Source organism: Camelus dromedarius, chromosome 10 (assembly GCF_036321535.1).
Source record: "Camelus dromedarius isolate mCamDro1 chromosome 10, mCamDro1.pat, whole genome shotgun sequence".
In the NCBI taxonomy this organism is placed as follows: domain Eukaryota; kingdom Metazoa; phylum Chordata; class Mammalia; order Artiodactyla; family Camelidae; genus Camelus; species Camelus dromedarius.
Window position 1 is genome coordinate 58,327,612 of NC_087445.1, and position 20,307 is coordinate 58,347,918.

Sequence of the window (20,307 nt, forward strand, 5' to 3'; positions counted from 1 at the left end):
ATTGTGAAAATGAAAACAAGTATCAAATAAAGCCCCTTCTTAAAATGGCATGATCTAATGAAAAAACGAATAATCTTAACATATTATAAAGAAGTAAGGTTTAAAATCTGAGAGAAACTGGGAGATGGTTGGGAAGAGGAAAAAGTGAAATTCTCATTTCTTTTTATAGATATCAATATGATAAAACTGAAAGACAAACATAGGTTCAAATTTGTACAGAAAAATTACAAATAACTATGAGCGGAAAAAGCATGCATAACCTCCAAATCAATGGAGGAGAAAAAAAAAAGCCCAAAGAACAAAGATAGAAAACATGGGAAAAGAAAATAAATAGCAGAAAGAATTAATAACCAAATGGCATAAACTAAGGCAAAGGAATTTCTTACCATTAAAGGAAGGCAATAAGTTACCACCAATAATAATAATGGATTAATTTAACCCAGTTGATAAAATATAAACATAAAACAGGCCAGACACATAGGTTAAAAATAACTGGATGCAGAAAGATATTTAAATATTTCAAAAAATCTTCAGGAAGCAAACAAACTATAATTAAGGAGAAACAGAAACTTAACACATAAAGAGCTTTTTCTAATCTATGAAAAAGATACGAATACTTCAGTAGAAAAGCTGACAAGAACAAGAACTGGAAATTCACTAAAGATGAAAGGACGATGACCAATAGTCATAGGATAAACACTTTAACTTCACTTATAATGAAGAAATGCAAATTGATGACTAGCTTTTAATCTGGCAAAAATTTTAAAGGATGCTAATACCCATTGCTGGCCGGCATGTGGGCAAAGAGTTTCTGTCCTGCTCTGTAGGGCAGCCTGAGTGTAGACACCAAAAGCCTCAAAAGGAATTTTCCCTTTGATACATTTCATTTCTAAGAATTTGTCCAGGTGAAAGGAACATTTTTTTACCTATACATATAAGTATATATAATTGTTAATTATGTATAATTATTGTTTGTCACTACACAGCATTGGAGATAACATAAATGTCAAGAGATGAGGGGGTTGTTAAATTCTTATAACACATCCATCCAATGGAATATTAGCCATAACAATATAATTCTTGTCGTGGAAAGTCAATCAAATTGTGTAGCTGATTGAATGTAAAAAACAAAAAGCAAGTTTCAAACACCACATGTATTGTATGACCTTTTGGCTAATAAATAATAAGATTTAAAACTGATCTACAAGGTTATATATCCAGGGTTATATTCATGGTAGAATTATGAGGCTTCCAGGTTTATTTTTGCTGATTTAAATTTTAAAATTTTGCTACACTGAATAGGCAGTGTGTAAAAACAACTGAAAGTAAATTTTAAAATACATAAAAGAAAGTCATTGTCTCAAATGCTGTATTTCATTTCAGTCATTGGTTCTCTGACTTTGGAGATCACTTTGATTCTTCCTTCTCTCCCCCTTTTGTTCAATATCGAAATGAAAACCATATCATTTAGATTTTACTCCTTAAAAACCCTTTGCATTTTGCTTCTTGCTCCATCAGCATTGCTCCTATCTTGGATCTGAACTCATCATCTCTCTTCCAGGTTTTTACAAAGCCCGTTTAGTGGTCCCTCAAGCCTTCATGTCTACTCTTCAATTTATCTTAGACGCTGCCACCTGATACAAATATAAACATATAAATATGATCAAAACGCTTTCTACCAAAAAACTGCACCAAGAGGATGAGGCCCTCTCTTTTTACTCTGACCTATAAGGACATCTTTGGTCTGTGTGTAACCTTCTTGACCATCTGCTACAATGAACTAGTGAATTCCATAGCCTGGTTAGAAGGTGTTTTGGAATCCAGTAGGATCTAGTTTTCCACCACACCTCTTCCACCTCAATTTACTGGACTTGGGAGTTTAAGCAATTTACTTAATTTCTCGGAGACTAGGTTTCTTCCCATGTAATATTAGTAGTATGTCTCTGATAAATTTGTTGTTAGAATTAATTGAAATTATATGACTAAAACAACGCCAGGCATGTTAGTTGGCATTCAGTCAATGTCAGAATAATGTGCCCAACTCTTCATTTTCTCAACAATAAAAAAGATAATTGTACTTCTTTTATAGGCTTGTTATGCCCAATAGATGCTCTGGGGCTTGGTAAATAATATTCTCATTCTCTTTCCTATCTTCCACTGAGCTTCTGCCTTTGCATATGCTGTCCTTTCTCAGAGTGAACCTACAGCATCCTTCAAGACTTACGTGGTTCTTCAAAGCTTCCCCAGCTTTTTCAGACAGATTTCGTTGCCTTCTTTTCTGTGCCCCAGAGCACATCACCCTCACCCCTGCTCTGGTATATAGTCACACTGTATGTAACAGACGCACATGCCTCTCTCTCTCAGTGGGCAACGTACTCTTGTTAATTCAGAAAGTCCTCCATTATCTGACCCAACCACTGCCCATCCCACTGCCCGAGCCAGCAGCGGATCAAAGGAGGGCAAGATAAAACAAGCTCAACTGGAAGGTGGAGGATGGGTTAGTGGGGAGGGAGGACCAAAGTCAGAGACTACCAGAGGGGCAAAGTGAAAGGACATTAGACTAGGAGTCTTGACAACTGAGTTGCTATCTTGGCTCCTCCACTAACAAGCTACAGGGTCACTGGTAGGTGACTTTTTTTTTTCTTTTTTCCTACAAAATACAGGAGTTACAATTAATGATGGCTATAGCCTTTCCGACGCTCATATTTGATGATTCCATAAATAGAATATACTAAAAAGTTAAAGAAAACTTCCATCTGAGCAGTCAGATTTTAGCTACAGATTTCATAAATTATTAAAGAAATAATATTACATAAAGAAGAACTAATCTTACCCTATTGCTCTCCGAAATCTTTTGAATAATAAAGAGTTTACAACACTGGAGAACAGTGTTTTGGATAAAAATATCCAAAAGTACATTTTGGAAATGTATTGTGAAATTCATAATGATAATGGAAAACAGACTGCAGGAGAACTATTTAAAGGCATTGCACAACTCTAGTGGGAGAGGTAGAATCAACTTCTTTGATTCCCAAGGGGGAAAATTCCTCATCTAAAACCAAGCAAAAGTTGAAAAGATGAAATGGACTGTGGTTTGAACAAGTTTCACAAGTGATGCTGAAGGGTCAGGATTGACTTGTCACGATGTTTTCTTTATAACACCAAATGATTCCCTCCTGGAAATGTACCAAGTATTATTTCTTAATTGCTCTTTTTTGGTGCAGTTAAAATAAGCACTTTCTCTTTTAGGAAACAGTGGTTATCAGCTACTATTGCTGGAAATGTGCTTCTTGAAGTTATCATGTTGTGCTAACATAAGGTTTTTCTTCAGCTGACAACACAGCTTTTTGACTGAAGTAAATAAAAACATCAACCAGTTGGGAATCTGTAAAATACAAAGATTTCCCTTCTCTCTCATCTATCTTTCCCAGTAAATACCAATTGTTTAGATGACTATTTAAATTAATAATATATATTATACAGTCCCTTGCCTTTTACAAAATTACTTCTTATACATAATCTAAGAGCAATTTTTAAAAAATCTCTATAAATATTAAGAACTCTGTTCTTTGCACAATCCATGTCGGAAGGTTAATGAATCTCTTTAAAGAATACAGTCGCAACAGCTCCAAGGGTGTCCGTTTATATAAACGGTAATGGTACCCAGGAGCTGTGCAAATCAAAAGCTCTCGTTTCTGCTCTATCTAGGTAGAGCATCAATCCAGTCACCTGGGCCCCTAGAAGGCTCTTTATTACTGCAGTATCATGCTTCTCCTCAACTCTATGGATTTGTTCCAAATAAGGAATCTGTTCCTATAAATAGTGGTGCTAGGATTTTGAGCCCAGGGACTGACTGCACTAGAAGAAAACCAGCTTTCCCCACGCTGAGCCAATTCTCATTACCAATACAAGACAAGGACCAAGGCATGCAGATGAAGGACTTTCTTTTTCTCAAATGGCCAAGATCTTTTCTATTTTCATCAAAGAATTAGATGAGGAGACTTTTTAACTGCCCTGGATTCTGCACATCTGAAACTGTGTAAAATGAATTAGCATCCTGCCAACCTCCCTATGATGGTTAGCTCATTTGGCTGGAACACAGACTACTTGGACCAAATTGTGAATGTGGGCAACTGTGCAATACCGTACCAGCAAATGGCACCCTAGCTGCAGGACGCCATGTTGCAAATATCAACACCTGCGTGGACTAGAAAGGAGATTACCGATGGATTAGGACAAGTCTATCAAAAAACAAAAAACCAAGCCCTCAAAAAACTGTGTTCAAAAGAGGATGCATGCGTGAAGTGTCACACATAACCAACCACATATATCGCGCACAAATATAACCTAGCCGAGTACAGAACACTTCGGCAGTCTTTTTAGCTGAAAACTCTGATTCTTAATTGTCTTCAGGTGTTTATGTCTGGGTGGGAAATGTGAAATCATCCTAAGTTTTATAACTAAATCTTCGTGGGTAAGCATTTTTAGAAGAAGCCTCAGAAGATTTTAGAATTACCTTTAACCTTATTTATTCTTTCTAAAATAGCTAATAACGCAGAATTGTATAAAAAAAGAAAATAAAATTTACTATAAGCTAAACCACTCTGGTTTGTTATTTTAATGTTTGATATTTAAGTTGATTCTGACTTTTTATAATTATAAACAACTTTTCCGTAATCATCTTGTTCCCTTGTATCTTTCATCCATCGAAAATTTTTTTTCCTTAGGCAAAATAATATTAACTTTTCAAACTCATTAGCTGGTTGTCAAATTATTTTCTATCCCATTATCAGGAATAAAAGTACGTATCTTCTGTACTCTCATTAGCACTGGGTATTAGCAGTTTTTAAAATTAACCATGAATCATTATTTAAATGTGAAATCCCACAAATTTCAATGCAACAGGCTTTCAACTTGAATCTCAAGGGTGAATCTCTCTTTGAGAGTCAGACAGGTGTAGGCCTAACATAAGTCCGTTTACTTAAAGAACTTGAGAACTATCTGGGAGAAAACTGTATCCCTCACAGGGGTAATATTTAAAATGTTACCACACTGGCATGATCACTGATCAATGAGAGCAGACATCAGCTGTAGCATCCAGCAGAGTTCTGCGTGCCCACTAATCTGCCCGATGTTACCCCTATAGGTGCTGAGTTGTGGGGTAGACCAGTAAGCCTGGAAAAAAGGGGTCAGATCAGTGAAGGGAACTTTAGAGACTGGGGAGTGGTGACTATTTACCAACCAATACATCCATATTTCAACATTTTAACAACTTTCAAAACTGTACTGATGCATATCTGATGAATACTAGCCTGTCCTAAGGAACAAGAGAAATGGTACACACTGGACCTAGTAACACTTGACCTTCACAATCAGAAAGGAAGAAAGATTGTGAGTATAGTTTGGTGTTTGCTGTCAAATTTGTCTCCCACAGGGTGGTAAGTTATGAGTAAAGTCTCAAGCCATAGCAGCCTTGGATAGTTCCCTCTCTTCTCCTCTACTTCAGTTCAATAAGACTTCAAGGACTTTGGGGGTTTGAAAATACAGATAATCTCAGTTGCTGTTTTCCATGCCCAGGGTTGTTACACTAATTTAGGACTATATTATTTATGACTTGATTGATCTGTAACCTCTACACATACACCTCTCCTAAGTTACTTCAGATTCAGTGATTTCTGGCCCCAGATGCCAAATTAATATTTCTATAACACGATTTTCATCATGCTACTTTCCTGCTCAAAAATCTTCAATGGCTTGTAGTTGCCAATGGACCAAAGGCCATTGCTGTAGCCCGGAACTCAAGTTCCAGTAAAATCAAGTGCCTGCTCCTTACCTCTCTTGCCTGGAATCCCACATTCCCCATAGATTTAGCCTGCTTTCCCATCATACAAGCTAACTTCAGGCCCCATCCCAAGTCTGTACTTTCCATTGTCCACAAGAGTACCCACTATTTCTAACTGTCCTAACCCTATCCTTCAAACCCAGTTCAAATCCCATCACCTCCATAACTAAAAGTAAATCTGTTTTGAACAGTCCTAGCATTTTCAGGATCACGTAAGTCACATCAGTTTTTAACGTCATTCAATCTCAACTGCTTAGAACTGGATGAACCTCAATTCGTGGTTCATGGCAGACATTTGGACTTCTTTGTGGTAATTAGAGCTCTATTTCATAATAAACAACATTCAGGCAAACGCTGTGCCACAATCATATATTCCGAAGTACCTAAAAGATAGTTGATAGTTAAAGGAGCCAGTAGACAGATTTAAACGACTTCCTTCTGAGTTTCCCTAAAATCTGATTCAGAATGACCCGTTCCACCTGGCATTCACTCTGATGATCTGTGTGGTCTAGTCTACCACACCTTGAAGTACTCCTCTCATTTTTTTCCCCTCCCATATTCCCATGTTAAAATGTTTGGATTCTTTTCTGAATAATCTGTAAATAAAATGGAAAGTCTTTTATTCTGGCAATTATAATGCTTTCAACACATTCAGTTTCACTATGTCGCCACCTTTCTCCCATTTCATCCATTAAATGAGGGTGTGGAGCAAAAGATCGAGGGAGAATCCTCGGGTGAGAATTCTGCTAATTACTACTGGCTGTCACACTGTCTGAACTTCTCTATGTTACGTAACCAGTTGGAGAACCAGTTTTCCACCACAACACATGGGTGATCAAGTTGATAGCCAAGTAGCTGTAAAATTAAAAGTTTATGACGTTCTGTAGTGATGAAAAGGATATGATAGGTAATAGGATAGTTGGGATAGAGAAGAATAAGAGCCTTGTCTGCAGTTTTCAACAGATGATTAAAAAGAGGCAAAGTATCATGTTATTGACAACACACGAAAGAGATGTTATCCAGACTTGACAAGGGTGGGGTGGTCAGGTGAGCTTTGCTGGTCAAGGTGATTTCGGAGGTCAGACCAGAATCCAACAGAGAAGTAAGGGGGGAGGGGTAGAGACAGTGTGATGGCATTCCAGACAGAGGGACCAACACGTGCAGATCCAGAGGCAAGAGAGGGCAAGCTTGAAAATGCGAGTTCACTCTGGCCTGAGGACAGAGGGGTGAGGCTAGAAAACTGAGTGCCAGGATCTTCACGGCTGGATAGGTCACTTTCAAAAACTAGAAGTTGATCCTTAAAACAATGAGAATAATGACAATATTTTAACGTAGGGTAGATGACAAGATCACTTTGGATCCCTTTTGGAGAATGATTTTGAAGGACATTAATATTCATTCTGAAACACACACTATGATTCACTCATCCCCATATATCTCTCTACATAAGGCTGATTTAAGACATTTGAGCTATAATTAATTAATGCTTTTTTTTGCTTACTTGCTTTTACGGTTTTTTTGCTTTAACCCTTTCGAAAATTGTTATCCTGTATTTATTGGCAATTATCTACTTTTTTTCCATTTTCCTTTTGGTTCCTTTTGGTTTTCTAGAAATAGAAGTCACCCTTCAACATAAGATATGAGAAAAACTGACATCACCATGCTTCTACAAAGGGTGACCCTAAAAACATAACACATGGAGAGCAATATCACTGATGGATTGATACACGCAACCTAGAAAAATCTGTCAACAGAGAAGAAATGATACACACAAAACGCAGAGGAATCTGCTTCTGGGAAGATGGAGCACATGCACTTTTCCTTAGTTCTCCTGCAAAATATGAATGAGTATTAGAATGACCGGAGTAGGGTATTCCTCCCGCATAAATTTATAAATTGACCCTCTTATTCATATATCTGTAAAACTTTACAGTTCCTCCTGAGGGTCACACATTTCTCTTTCAAATTATTCTTTGGAAACATACCTTTTAAATTATTGTAAATAGGATTTCATCCCATTCTTAAACTTAGTGTTTTCTCCATAAACATTTATTGATTTGAAATAATTATCTTGCCACGTTATGAACGTATTTTATTAATTCTAGTGACAGACCATTGACTTCTTTGGATTTTCTAGGTTAACAATCATATCATACGCAAATAGTAAAACAGCTCTTTTTTGCTTAATATATGAAATATTGATGGTGAAAAAGAGTGACCCTGCCTTATTAATTTTTATGGGTGTGCTTTCACACACAACCCCGTGTTTCACATATAATGTGTATTTGATTACTTTTTTCTCATAACTTATTCTGTCGCTCATAATTTATGATCACATACCTGCTTCCATATTTTGACAAAATCTATATATCTCAAGCTTTTATGGAAAATTTCCCAACCACTAAAGTTATGCTACATACAGTAATAATGGTTTGCTTTATATTTGTTGACTGATTGCCTAAATGGTAAAAATCCACCATATCCTGGAATGCTGTCTTGACTGTGATATGAACTGTAACACTACCCCAAACCATCACTCATCATCAGTCCATGCAAATAGCTGTACACACATACATGCACACACATCGCAATAGCCTGGTTTTAGAACTACATTTGGAAAATAATCTCAGTAACTAGATACCATGAAAGAGATAAATGTGTGATTAGCCACTTCCCATTGTTGAACTTGGCCTTCCAGATGGCTTACTTTGATTCTAAGCCAGTGCTTCTAAGGGTCAGTAGACTTGTTCACCTTCATTTCTCTGAAAAAGGCATGGAAAATTCCCGGGAAGGAAGGTGGGGACCAAGCAGGGTTTCCATATGCTGTGTTCTAGTATCTAAACATGCAATTCGCTGTATTTATTTACTCACTCATTCATTCTCTCAAAATTTATTAATGCTTACTCCAAGTCCATTGCCATGTAGCAGAGGCAATAAAAAAAGAAAGAGAGAGAGAGAGGCAGACAGACATAAACCTGCCCTAAAGGAGTTCACAGAATAGCAAAGAAAAAACCCACCCAAAATGATGATACTATGTGCTGAGTGTTAACAGGAAGAAGATAGTTAAGAGAACCAAAAAAGTCCAGATCCAACTGTGCCAGGGCAAGAAGGAATGAAAAGGAAACTTTCACAAGAGAGGTGAGATTGTTAAGAATCATGAGAGACTGGGAAGAACTGAACAGACAGGCGAGACGTGGGAGAGTCTAGGCAAAGGGGAACAAAAGCACACAATTATGGAGCCACAGAAGGGCTGGAAGTGTCTCAGCGGCCACCAGCAGCCTGGGGTGGCTGGAGCATTAGACGCTGCAATGATCACCTGCAAGAGATCATTTAACCCTAGGAGCATCCCACGGCTTTGATATTTCTTCTAAAACTTTAAAATGAGATACAGCAATGCTTTTTGAATCTTACATTAAAGCATTCAGTCTGTCAATACAGAACAGGTGTCTCAACCTCAGTAGAGGTTGCTGTTTGGAATTTGTCACAGCTGTTTGGTGCATCCTAGGCTACTGAGCAACATCCCTGGCCGTCAGCCACTAGATGACAGTAGCTCCTTTCAGCTGTGACAACTGATACCGTCTTCAGACACTGCCGAAAGTCCCCAAGGGGACAAAAATCTCTCCCTTTGAGAACCACCCCTAGTAAAGCATAATCATTTTAATCAAGCACTTACTATACACCATACACTGCCACAAGCTTTTTATACACATTATCTTATTGAATTTCCATAACAATTTTACTGTTACTAACCCCATTTCATAGACTAAGAAACTAAGATGCCCAGAGATCAAAGAACCTGTCCAGAAATACACAGCGAGTAAGTTACAGAACTAGGATTCATCAGTAGCATTCATGCCACTAACTGCAGCCCATAACTATTTACGAACACAAGGTTGTACAAGGACCCAACCATCCATCTCGGCATCCCTAGCACATAGGATACTTACACAGGCCCTCATTTCACTGACCCTGATTTTTCTCTCACTTGGACTATCATTTTCAAATTGCTAACACTGGCTACCATCCAAACTTGGCTAATTATCTACCATTTAGTAAGCACCACCTCTGTACCGATCCCACGGAACCAGATATTTGGGATGCTCAGCTACAACTTAGAAGCAACTGGTAAGAGCAGGAAAATATTCCTGGATCATTTCTTTGATGGATAATGACGGTGCAGTGAGTGCCATGGATGGACTGTAGGCGACATAATGGTGCAGAGACAGCACGGACGCTGGACTCCAAGAGAGTTGGGTCTGCATACTGATTTCTCTGGAGACGAATGATCTTCGGAAAACTTAAAATTCTTTCACACTGTTTCCTCTTCTGCAAAATCAGAACACCCAAGCAGGCAAAGACTTTGCAAGGGGCATGCAGATGTGGCATGAATCTTTTGAGACAGTAGATTTCCGAAAGCTCAACATTCATATGGACTCTTACCTAAACTGACGCGCCAGAGAAAGTATCTCTGGAACCTTAACACAATTGCCCTTTGTTCATTTTTCAAAAGAAGTGCGTACTTTTCATCCCCTCTAAATCTTGGTGCACTGCCCCCAGGCAATAAATCTCCAGCACAATTCAAAATCTCAGTATCTGGAGATCCTTCAGACTAAGGCACAATAAACAAGACCTCAAAGAAATTGTTTTGCCTTTTACATAGTTCAGTGAAATATCTTTCAATATTTTCTGACACTGGAAATAGAGTACTCTGGCTCACTTCTAAGACGTTTTGAGTTCAGATACATTGTAGGGTGAGGAAGTGGAAGTGAAGGCATGGTTTATTCACCATGGCTACTTTATCCAGTCACCTGTTGATGGGCATTTAGGTTGCTTCCATGCCTTGGCTATTGTAAATCGTGCTGCTGTGAGCACTGGGGTGCAAGTGTCTTTTTTAATTAAAGTTTTCTCCAGATATATGCCCAGGAGTGGGATTGCTGGATCATATGGTAACTCTATTTTTAGTTTTTTAAGGTATCTCCACCCGGAGGGGAGTTTTTGCACATGTCTGGCGCCCCAAATTTTGTGACTGCCACTCAGGGGACACCTCCAGATCATCCAACTCTGGTGGCCAGTGGGTCTTATACTTGTGGTTCTGGATATTTACATACTTTAAAGGCTGCTCCCTGAGGGTCTGGCTCCCAATCAGCCTAAACCTAGGTGCTGTCTGAGATAACTCTCCTTTGGGATGCTGACAGGTCTTGGCACAACCTCAGCTAATGGGAGCCATTAAAAATGAAATAGGCTGCTGGGACAATCACAGAGAGACAACCAAGACCTAGGGGAGGGATGAACCATAAGGTTCATCTCCCACATGGGGCCTCTCCTTGCAGATTGGGAGAGGGGGCAATTTCATCTTAATGCACAGAAAGCAACATGGAGAATCAGACAAAACCTCAGGAAAAAAAAAAACCCTGTGATGAAACAGAGATAAGTAATTTGCCTGATAAAGATTTCAAAGGAATGGTCATAAAATGCTCACCAAACTTGGGAGAAGAATGGATGAACACAGTGAGAACTTCAACAAAGAGACAGCAAATATGGGCAAGAACCAAACAGAAGTTACACAGCTGAAGAACACAACACCTGAACTAAAAAGACAGCACCCTGACTTCGGAGTCTGGTGATGTTTCATACCTACAGACCAATAATATGCGTTTTCCTGTTATAAAATTATGATGGACTGAACACCCACCTCATTCAGTGGGAAACTGAACAAACTAGCTTGGTCCAGGCAACAGTAACCCGTCCTCCTCAAGTTGAAGGGAACCAGTGTCAACACGCTAGCAGTATTACCTCATAAAAAGCAAACAGGAATACACTGTACAAATTTCCTACACCTTACAAATCTATCATTGGGCACCGCTGGGGATGCTTTTTGGGAAGAAAACTCAGCTAAGCTCTGCTCAGAGAACAAGATTTCCAAATGTTCTGGTTCCTGTTCAAGAATTTCCAGAGCTCTCTGTCCTTTCTCTTTCCAAAGCAATGATATAATACTTAGACAGGAAAGCGTGTGCGTGCTCGCAGGACGGGGGTGGGGATTTGTGCGCATGTATTTCCATGTATAATAAGGCATTCCCAGTTAAAGAGGCCAGTGTTTCCATTTCTATAGTGTCTCCTCCTTTTTATGGAAAATCATATAACCGGGGCTTTGGCTCATTATCTAGTCCTCAGCCTTGGCTCCCATCCAGCTATAATTTTCAATCCGCTAATCATTCCAAACTCACTTGAAATTGGAGTCAATGGCTGCAAAGCAGTGTCCTCAAGATGCCTATTGTCTCTGTATTCTGTGGCTCTCAAACCCCTTCAGGGGAAATTCAGAACAGCTGCAACTGCTTGGATTTACAACAGGAGTTCCCTGGCTACCCACAACTGGTTATGATGATCTACAAATGACTAATCTAGTAAATCAACCATACACTGTATTTGATTTATTGTTGACAAAACTTAGCCAAATGTAAATATTTTGCATTCAAACAAATTAAACACGTTCTTAAACACCTTTACCATGTGCCTGGGTGCTAAGGATCTCGTGGTACCCAAGGCAGACAAGGAAACCATGCAATCGCCTAAGATTTCAAGGATGAGTTCCTGTGCATTTAAGATCCTGGAATTAAACTTGGCCTCTTACCTACATCTTTTTTCTTGATGGGCTCTGGAAGCAAGCAGTGGGGACAGAGTGAACTAGAAAATCTCCGTCCATTAAATCACTAGTCTGATGAAGTAGAAAGAAAGAAAATAGTTGGGTGGGGTGGGAAAGGGAACCAGAAGAAACATGAAAAAAGGTCTGAGGAATGAAATAGCATGCTATTTGGGGCAAATGATAACTAGCTCCAGCTTTTAGCTCAAAAGGTTAAGAGGGATCAAATCATACAAACTTTAGGCTATGCTAAGGAGCTTGAAGTTTATCCTGTAATAATCAGTCATAATTAAAAAACAGTCAGCAGGGGTGTGGCATGATCAGAGTTATATTTTATGTAACTTGTTCTCTTCTTTTCCTGCCTTTCCACTGGGTTGACTGAACTGCACGAAGCTGCTGTTGTGTTGAAAATGATCAAATACTGATGCTCTCATCAGGGTCACACTTATACTTAACAGAATTTGAAATTATGTTTTTAATTGTGTTTATTTGCTGCATGTCTATCTCTATGGCTAGACTGTGAACTCTGGAGCCAGAGAGCTTGGGTTCATAAACCAGCTCTATCAGCTATGTGATCCTGGACAAATAATCTCTCAGACTTCCAGTTTCCTTGCCCGTAAAATGCGACATACTCCAGAGAGTTATTGTGAACATTAAATGAGTTAATGTATATCAATGATGCTGAAAAGGTGGCTGGGATATAGGAAGCGCTACTTAAATATTAACCATTATTATCATCAGTTAATTATTGCTCTCTCAACATCATCATCATCATCACCACCATTGTCCAAATGTCTCTGTTAAATGTGAAGAAGGAAGATAGCAATCCTACAGCTAGAAATTGGAAGCACCTTCTTTTCATTAGATTCCAGTTTTTCAGTCCTCTTCCCTTAGCTGAAGTTCAGGAACAAATCCTAGCAGGATGTTTCCTCAACCCATTAAACCTGCTCAAGTAGTAGTGAAGTTCCATACCTGAATTTCTGAATCATACAAATGGGTTTTTTTTTTAAACAAAATATCAACAGCCTTTCATAAAGAATTGATTTATGACCCCCCCCCCCCCCAAAAAAAACAATTGAGAGGAAAGAACAGAAAGGAAAAGAGATTTCAGCTAGGGCTTGGGAGGCACGACAGGGACTGGTATTATGCTGAAACTGATTTTCGTTGCTGAACTGGGTTTGTTCGATTGCAATGCCTCTCTTAGACTGGACGACTCAGAGAATGTGTTCATTTCACTTCCGTCAAACACGGTTTCTGTGTTCAGTGTCATTATACGAATGAACGGAGACATATGTGAACAAAGCATCCTTCTACTCTGGACTACATGTTAACATGGTTCTCACTTCTGTAAAACCTATTAGTACACTCTCTTCAAGACCACCAGCTAAAAGCACAGAATTATTTTGAAACCAACTCAAAGAAGTTTTGAGCCAAGGGGAATGAAATGAAAAACCAGTTCAAACATATTAAATAATGTCTTATAAAACTGAACTCTTTGACACAATATTACTTGTTAGTAATTTCCAAAGAATATCTTCAGGCTTGGGCTCAAGTTAAGATGTCCATGATACGGAACAGACCCACAATTATTATAATCTTTTTTGTGCATCAAGGTCTTGTCCAGCCTTCCCATAACAGAGGTGCTTGGGCCATTTTGAGTGGAGCCACTGCCTTGGCCAGGGCTCTGGGAGGTCACTGAGGACCCATGCAACCCAGAATGGCAATCACTCAGAACAAAGAGGGAAAAGGAGGAGGGGATCACAGTTAACACCGTGCTGACCCGTTTTCTTTAAAGTTTCACGGGTACCCTTCGAGACATGATAGTACAAAGAAAGGATCGCGGACTGGGAATTGGGAGACCTTAATTCCACTTTAGCTCTGCCCCAAACTTCCTATATGATCATGGGCTAGAGCTGCACCATCTCCCAAGTGAACAGTGAGAAAAACCTTTACAGCCAGCGCTAATATCCTACTTTTCTATGAAATTAATTAACAAACACAACTTGCCTCAGCATGTAACTCTTCCCTAATCAGGCAAACAACCTCCACTTCAACATCCAATGGCACGTGATCCCACTGCCCTTTCTCACTCCGGATTCTTGACTTTCACTGGATGCTCATCAGGTCAATGCAGTACCCTCAGTAGGGGCAAGGCTTCTTGATGGCGTTCACCTGCATGCAGGGATCTTCCTTGTCCTCCCCATAGCTCAGCTCTCAGGTTAGGGCCACTATTCTAGCCCAGAAGAGTGGAATTTACAAAATACATGGCGTCCCTTACCTTCAAGTATCTCATTCTTGAGATAATTATTTGAATGTTCATTAGCTTTCTCAATATGTATATTATCTCACAATAACGATTAAAGGTAAAAGAATTGATGTGCCAGATACTATCCTAAGCATTCTAAGTATGTTCTCAATTACCCAACCATCCATCTACACACACATACATATGTGTACACACACACACACACACACACACACACACATCTATAGGTATACTTCTATATATATATATTGTATATTTATCTATTGTTGGGCTGCACCCTGCAGACCTGCAAGGTCTGTACTCACCCAGCTTCAAGACCAGAGAAAGAGCCTTTGCAGTCAGCAACAGAGACATCAATGGTTTAACAGATGGGGGAGCTTACTCATTTGAAGCAAGGTCCTGGAAGGACACCCGACCATGTGTGGCTGACAGCAGGCAGGACATGGTGGGCAGGACATGGTGACAATCTTGGCTTCCAGGGGACAGGGGAAGGTTAGCAGTAATAGGGGAATTGACACCTGGTTAGCTCATCAGTTACTAGGGAAACCAGCAGAAGGGCACACCCCTGACCACTCTTTTGATAAGAACAATTACTAGCTGGGGCCTGGGGCAAGTATGCAGGAAGGTCAGTCCTGTGAGTAGGTGCAGGTGAAGCAGGCAGCAGGTTGAGCAGAGGACAGACAAAGAGCAAGAGATCAGTCATCTTGAATAGTCTGACCATACGTGTGCGCGCACATATATACAGAAAACTAAACGAAAATACACATATACATAAAATTATACATATGTATATATAAAACTATACCATTATTAAGCATATTTTACAAAGAAACTGAGAATCAGGAGGAATTAATCATCCACAGCCACAGAGTATGTAATTGTCACAGGCTGAATGTGAGCCAGATCTTTCTGTGCTTTTAAACTCTCTGAGCACAGTTCAATGTTTACGGTCTCTGAAAAGCAATGTATACAAGAAGCTATTTTCAAAAACTGCAAAATAAGCAGTTTGAGATCTTGGAAATAGGACTTAGAGAAAAGTGTCCTGGGTCCCTTTCTGGGTCCTGCTGGTTGATGGCAGGATACACCACCTTTTTTCTTTTTTAAAAAATTGAAATATAGTCAGTTACAATGTGTCAATTTCTGGTGTACAGGGAAATGCCATCTTGAGCAAACTACTCATCTTTCTCTGAGACCTCAATTTCCTTTTGCAGAATGAAGGTTTTAGAGCAGATAATTGCTAAGGTTTCCTTTGGCTCTAAAGGGAGGTAACTTGCTGCTGAAGGGCACTGTTTTGACAATGAGGATAAATGCTCAGAATTCCAGCTATTCTGAATGAAAGGTGCCGGTCCTCTCCTGGAGCAATACAGTAACTCTCATTTAGGCATCCTTCATATCTCAGTGGAGAGACCGATGGCAGTCCAGCCCTCCCTGGAGGCCCTTCTTCACACCATACACCACAGTATGCAATTACAAATCAATTTGTGAGGTTGGATCGTAAGTTCCAAGAAGGTGGGCACCAGCTCTATCCGCTCACCATTGAACCCGTGCTCAGGGACAGCTGTGAACTAAATGGATTTTAAAAGGGGCTCACGGCTTCCAGTTAGAGCTAGTGTTTCTTTTGGCCTTCCCAAACGAGAAGTGTCTAATAATGAGTCTTTCATGTCCTAGGAAGGACAGAACTTATTTTCTCTTAGCTCCTAGCACGCCAGGGAAGCCAGTCGTTAGCACTGTCTCCTGCAAGTGTACAAAGTACAGCTCCATGTCCCAATACCATTCTTTCATCCCTGACTGTCATCCCTTCAACAAATGTTGAAGATGACAATCCCAACCATTTATATCAATGAACCATATCTAACTGAAAGCTTGCATGTAAGGAAGGCTTACTAATTTAAGAGAAGGGATAGATAAATGAATTCTGTACTTAGTATTCTTGGCTAGAACCAACAGCCAAACTGCTCCTGTCCCCCTCTACTGAGGCTCCAATCCAACCTCACACATTTTACAGACTGGAATGCATAACTCCTGGAACGAGCAGCCACAGTGACAGGGGTAACTGGGGGCAGTGAGTTTGTGAACTGCCTGCCCCGCCCCCCATCCCGCATCTTATCTCCTGGGATGTGAGATGACAGTGCCTTGGAGCAGTGGGGGCTGGGCGAGGTGTGGTTGAGGTGGCCCGGCAGCCACACAGCAGTGGCTTGCTGGCAGGGAGCAGTTCAGTCTAGGACCACACGGAAAGCAGACATGCTGACCACAGCATGAAGCAAAGAAAATGAGAGCTTCTGCCTGGGTCTGGTGGGCTTGGATGGGAGGAGGGAAGGAGGGGGTGTCAGGGAGAGTGCCAAGCTGGGCTGTGGATGAAAGTGTGGGAAGATTCAGGAGGAGGCGTTTTGCCAACTCAGAGGCAGTTGGGCTGATTTTTCCCCCCTTTTTTCTGCTTAAATGAGGAATCCTGCTGGGTGGAGTGGGAGCAGGGCCAAGAAAGGAGTGATTCTACTGGGCGAGCTCGGATGCTCAGACCCAGGAAGGACGTCCGCCTACTAGGATCAGGGCCAGGGGGCGGAGGAGAAATTAAGGGACGGGAGATGAGGGGCAATAAGAATGAAAGCGAGTAAAAGAAGAACACAAGAGGAAACATCCCACGAGGAGAAGAAAAGAGAGAAAGCAGGTCAGATAGAAGACCTGGAAGGTTCTCCCCGGGGAGAACCACACATCTGTGTTACAGAGCAGATCTACCTACCCTCCAAATGTCAGAATAAAATAATGTCCACGTGAAATGAGCAATGAAAGGCCACATGGGACAGAATAAAGTAAACCTCCCGCCCTTAAGCTCTCCTGGTGGGCGTTAATTTCCACAGGAATACATTTTCCCCAAACGGCAAACCCTGGCAGAGCCGTGAGGTCTAAAGCACACGTTGCTTTCCAAGCAAAACAGAACAGACGAATGAAAGGCTATCACAGAAAAACCACGTGACACGTCTAAATAGCCAAGATTTCCTAAAATATAATACAGAACACAGGGATCCCTAAGTTGTCTTCACGCCTTTGTAATAGAATATTTAACATAATAAATATGAAAATGTTAAAAATATTTTTTAAAAAGATCCTCTGGTAAGGAAACTTAGAGGAGGTAAAACTACACATGTCAAAGAAGAGAACTCCATTTTGAAGTGACGGCATTTTTAGAGCTTCTGGATGTCCCTTCGTGGAGATTTACGAAGACTTAAAAGGCCATCAAGTGAATGTCGTATTTTTTTGGTGACAATCCCACAAGTTACCTGGGACCTGAGGACCAGAATCCCCCTGGCTTCCATCTCGCACAGAGACTGAGGCCTGTTTTGGTGATCTGGCTCTTGACGGATTACAAATAAATCTTCCCCCACCCCATTCTGCACATAGGCTTCAGGGGGCCAGTCTCTCTCGGAACTCTGCCACCACCACATGAAGAGGATTGGACTAGCCTGATGGAGTCCAAGAGGTCACATAAAGACCAGCCTAGTGGTCCCAGACAAGCCGTTTTAGACCAGACTCCGGCTAGCTGCTCTCCAAACAGGTAAGAGAACTCAGGTAAGATCAGCAGGGCAGCCAACCCCACCCATAGCCAATGACAAATGCACGAGTCATCACGGCTGAGACTAACAGTGCTGCCCAGAGACTCATGAGCAGCAATAAATACTTTATGTCATCAGCCATCGAGTTTGGGCGGCGTCCTCTGCACACCCGACAACTGATACAGGTACACACAAGCCAGGCACTCACCTGTGCATTCGTACTGTAGACCTTTGCCGTAATACCCCTTTTCACAGATGCACTCAAACTGCCCCGTGTGTGTCCCACATTTGCAGCTTGCCATCTGGTCACAGCAGTCTCTGCCAGCTTCACAAAGATACGAGCAGTGGGACATATCCTCTTGAATAAAACTCCCAGAAGGCAGATCTATCCAGAACACATGACAAGGGGTAATTAAAAAGAAAAATGCAATTAGCAATTAAATGGTACACTCTCTAGTTACCACAACTCAAGTGCAAGCCGGAGGAAAGAATCTTTTCATATCTGTCTAATTTCCAACTGCTCCCTGCTCCCACTCAAATCTGAATGTGTGTGATTTGCACCATCACAGACTGGGAATTTGTTGCAGCCGGTTAAGTTAGCTCAGTCTGGGACCTCATCATAAGTTCTCGAGGCCAGGCAGGGTCAGGCAGAAATTCAGAACTTTCCAGCGAGGAATCTCCAGATGCAGCAGGAAGTAACACAGTCGGTTCTCCAGGTCATTCCCCTGGCTTCCAGCATGAGGTCAGGCAGCAGCAACCAGATTTCCAGAATCCTTGTTCAAATAAATAAATAACACGGCAATCCTGACTGCTGCACTGGGGTGCTGACTGTGAGCTCCTGCCTTAAGAAGAAATAGCACGACTGCTATAATGACTTGATTAAAGACTGAAACAACAGCGCTGCACAAGTTGAATGATAGAATTCTAGTAACAGAATCTGGTTTACTTCTCAATCTTCAATACATTTTCACGAGTCACGGAAAAGGAGACCACCCTGACTACCTGAGCCATGCTGGGAGTTCCACAACTTGGGCAGAGCTGCTTCTGTTCAGAAAGTGACTTAACAGGGCAGGTTACGGTTGAATATGACTTATCAAGGACAGATGGCCCAGAATCAGGCAGGCAGTTCCATTCACCCTGTGGAAGAAGTTCAAAATTCTCAGCCTAAATTCCACTGCTAGGTCCGTGGTGCTAATAACCTTGGATATAGTGATGGGGCCAGAGTCGGAACGCCGATGGGTGAGTTTCAGCAAGACACGTGAGCCGCCACTGAACACCTGGCCAGGAGACGGGTGATGGCCTCCATTATGAAACACGTCTCTATGCCTTAAGACTGAACAACAACAGATAAGGACGAAGTAAAGGGAAGACCTCAGCCCTAACGGAAAGAGACTAGGAGAGCCAAGCAGTCTGTTAAAGCTCCATCCAAGACTGTGGTGTGGGTACAAGGTCTGCAACACGGCCATCTAGGACTTCACTTTGAGATGTAGATTTGGCAGTAGAGTAACTTAGGAAGCAAGAAAAATGGAGCTGTCAAGACTGGTGCACTGGCATTCAGGTCTGGGAGAGAGAGAGGTGAACAAGCTCCATATGAGGAAAGCTGTTATTCCTCAACTTACGTCTATTGAGAATGGCCACAGACACAAGACAGTCGGGAGACCAAAAGCAGATTCATCCAGATTAAAAGGCACTTCAGAGAACACAGAGGCAGGGGAAATGAGGTTCACTTCCTCTGCCCCGATCATATCTTTTTAATAAAAACAGGATTTTTTATTATGGAACCTGGAAACTCAATCAGAATCTTACACATTTCAGGTATTAGTTTATTGTAATAAAAGAGACGCCTTTCAAATCCCTGTTGTAATATGGTAACCAAAATCCTTTCCTTGAAGACTCTGTCCCCTCCAATTTCTGACTCAACTCGCATTAGGATAGAAGGCCCCAAACCTACAAGACAGAAAGTTGGTAGGACTGGAAACAGGTCCTCTACGACACAGCTGGGAACACCCAGAAT

General features: G+C 40.9%; 1 protein-coding gene across 1 annotated transcript in view; it reads right to left on the reverse strand.

The window, feature by feature from the left end:
- SVEP1 (sushi, von Willebrand factor type A, EGF and pentraxin domain containing 1) overlaps positions 1-20,307 on the reverse strand; it is a 162,297-nt gene that overhangs the window by 109,632 nt on the left and 32,358 nt on the right. Inside the window, exon 3 of the mRNA XM_010978720.3 lies at positions 18,502-18,678. Within this exon, the coding sequence (XP_010977022.3) occupies positions 18,502-18,678 (177 nt within the window). The remainder of the gene's footprint in view (positions 1-18,501; positions 18,679-20,307) is intronic.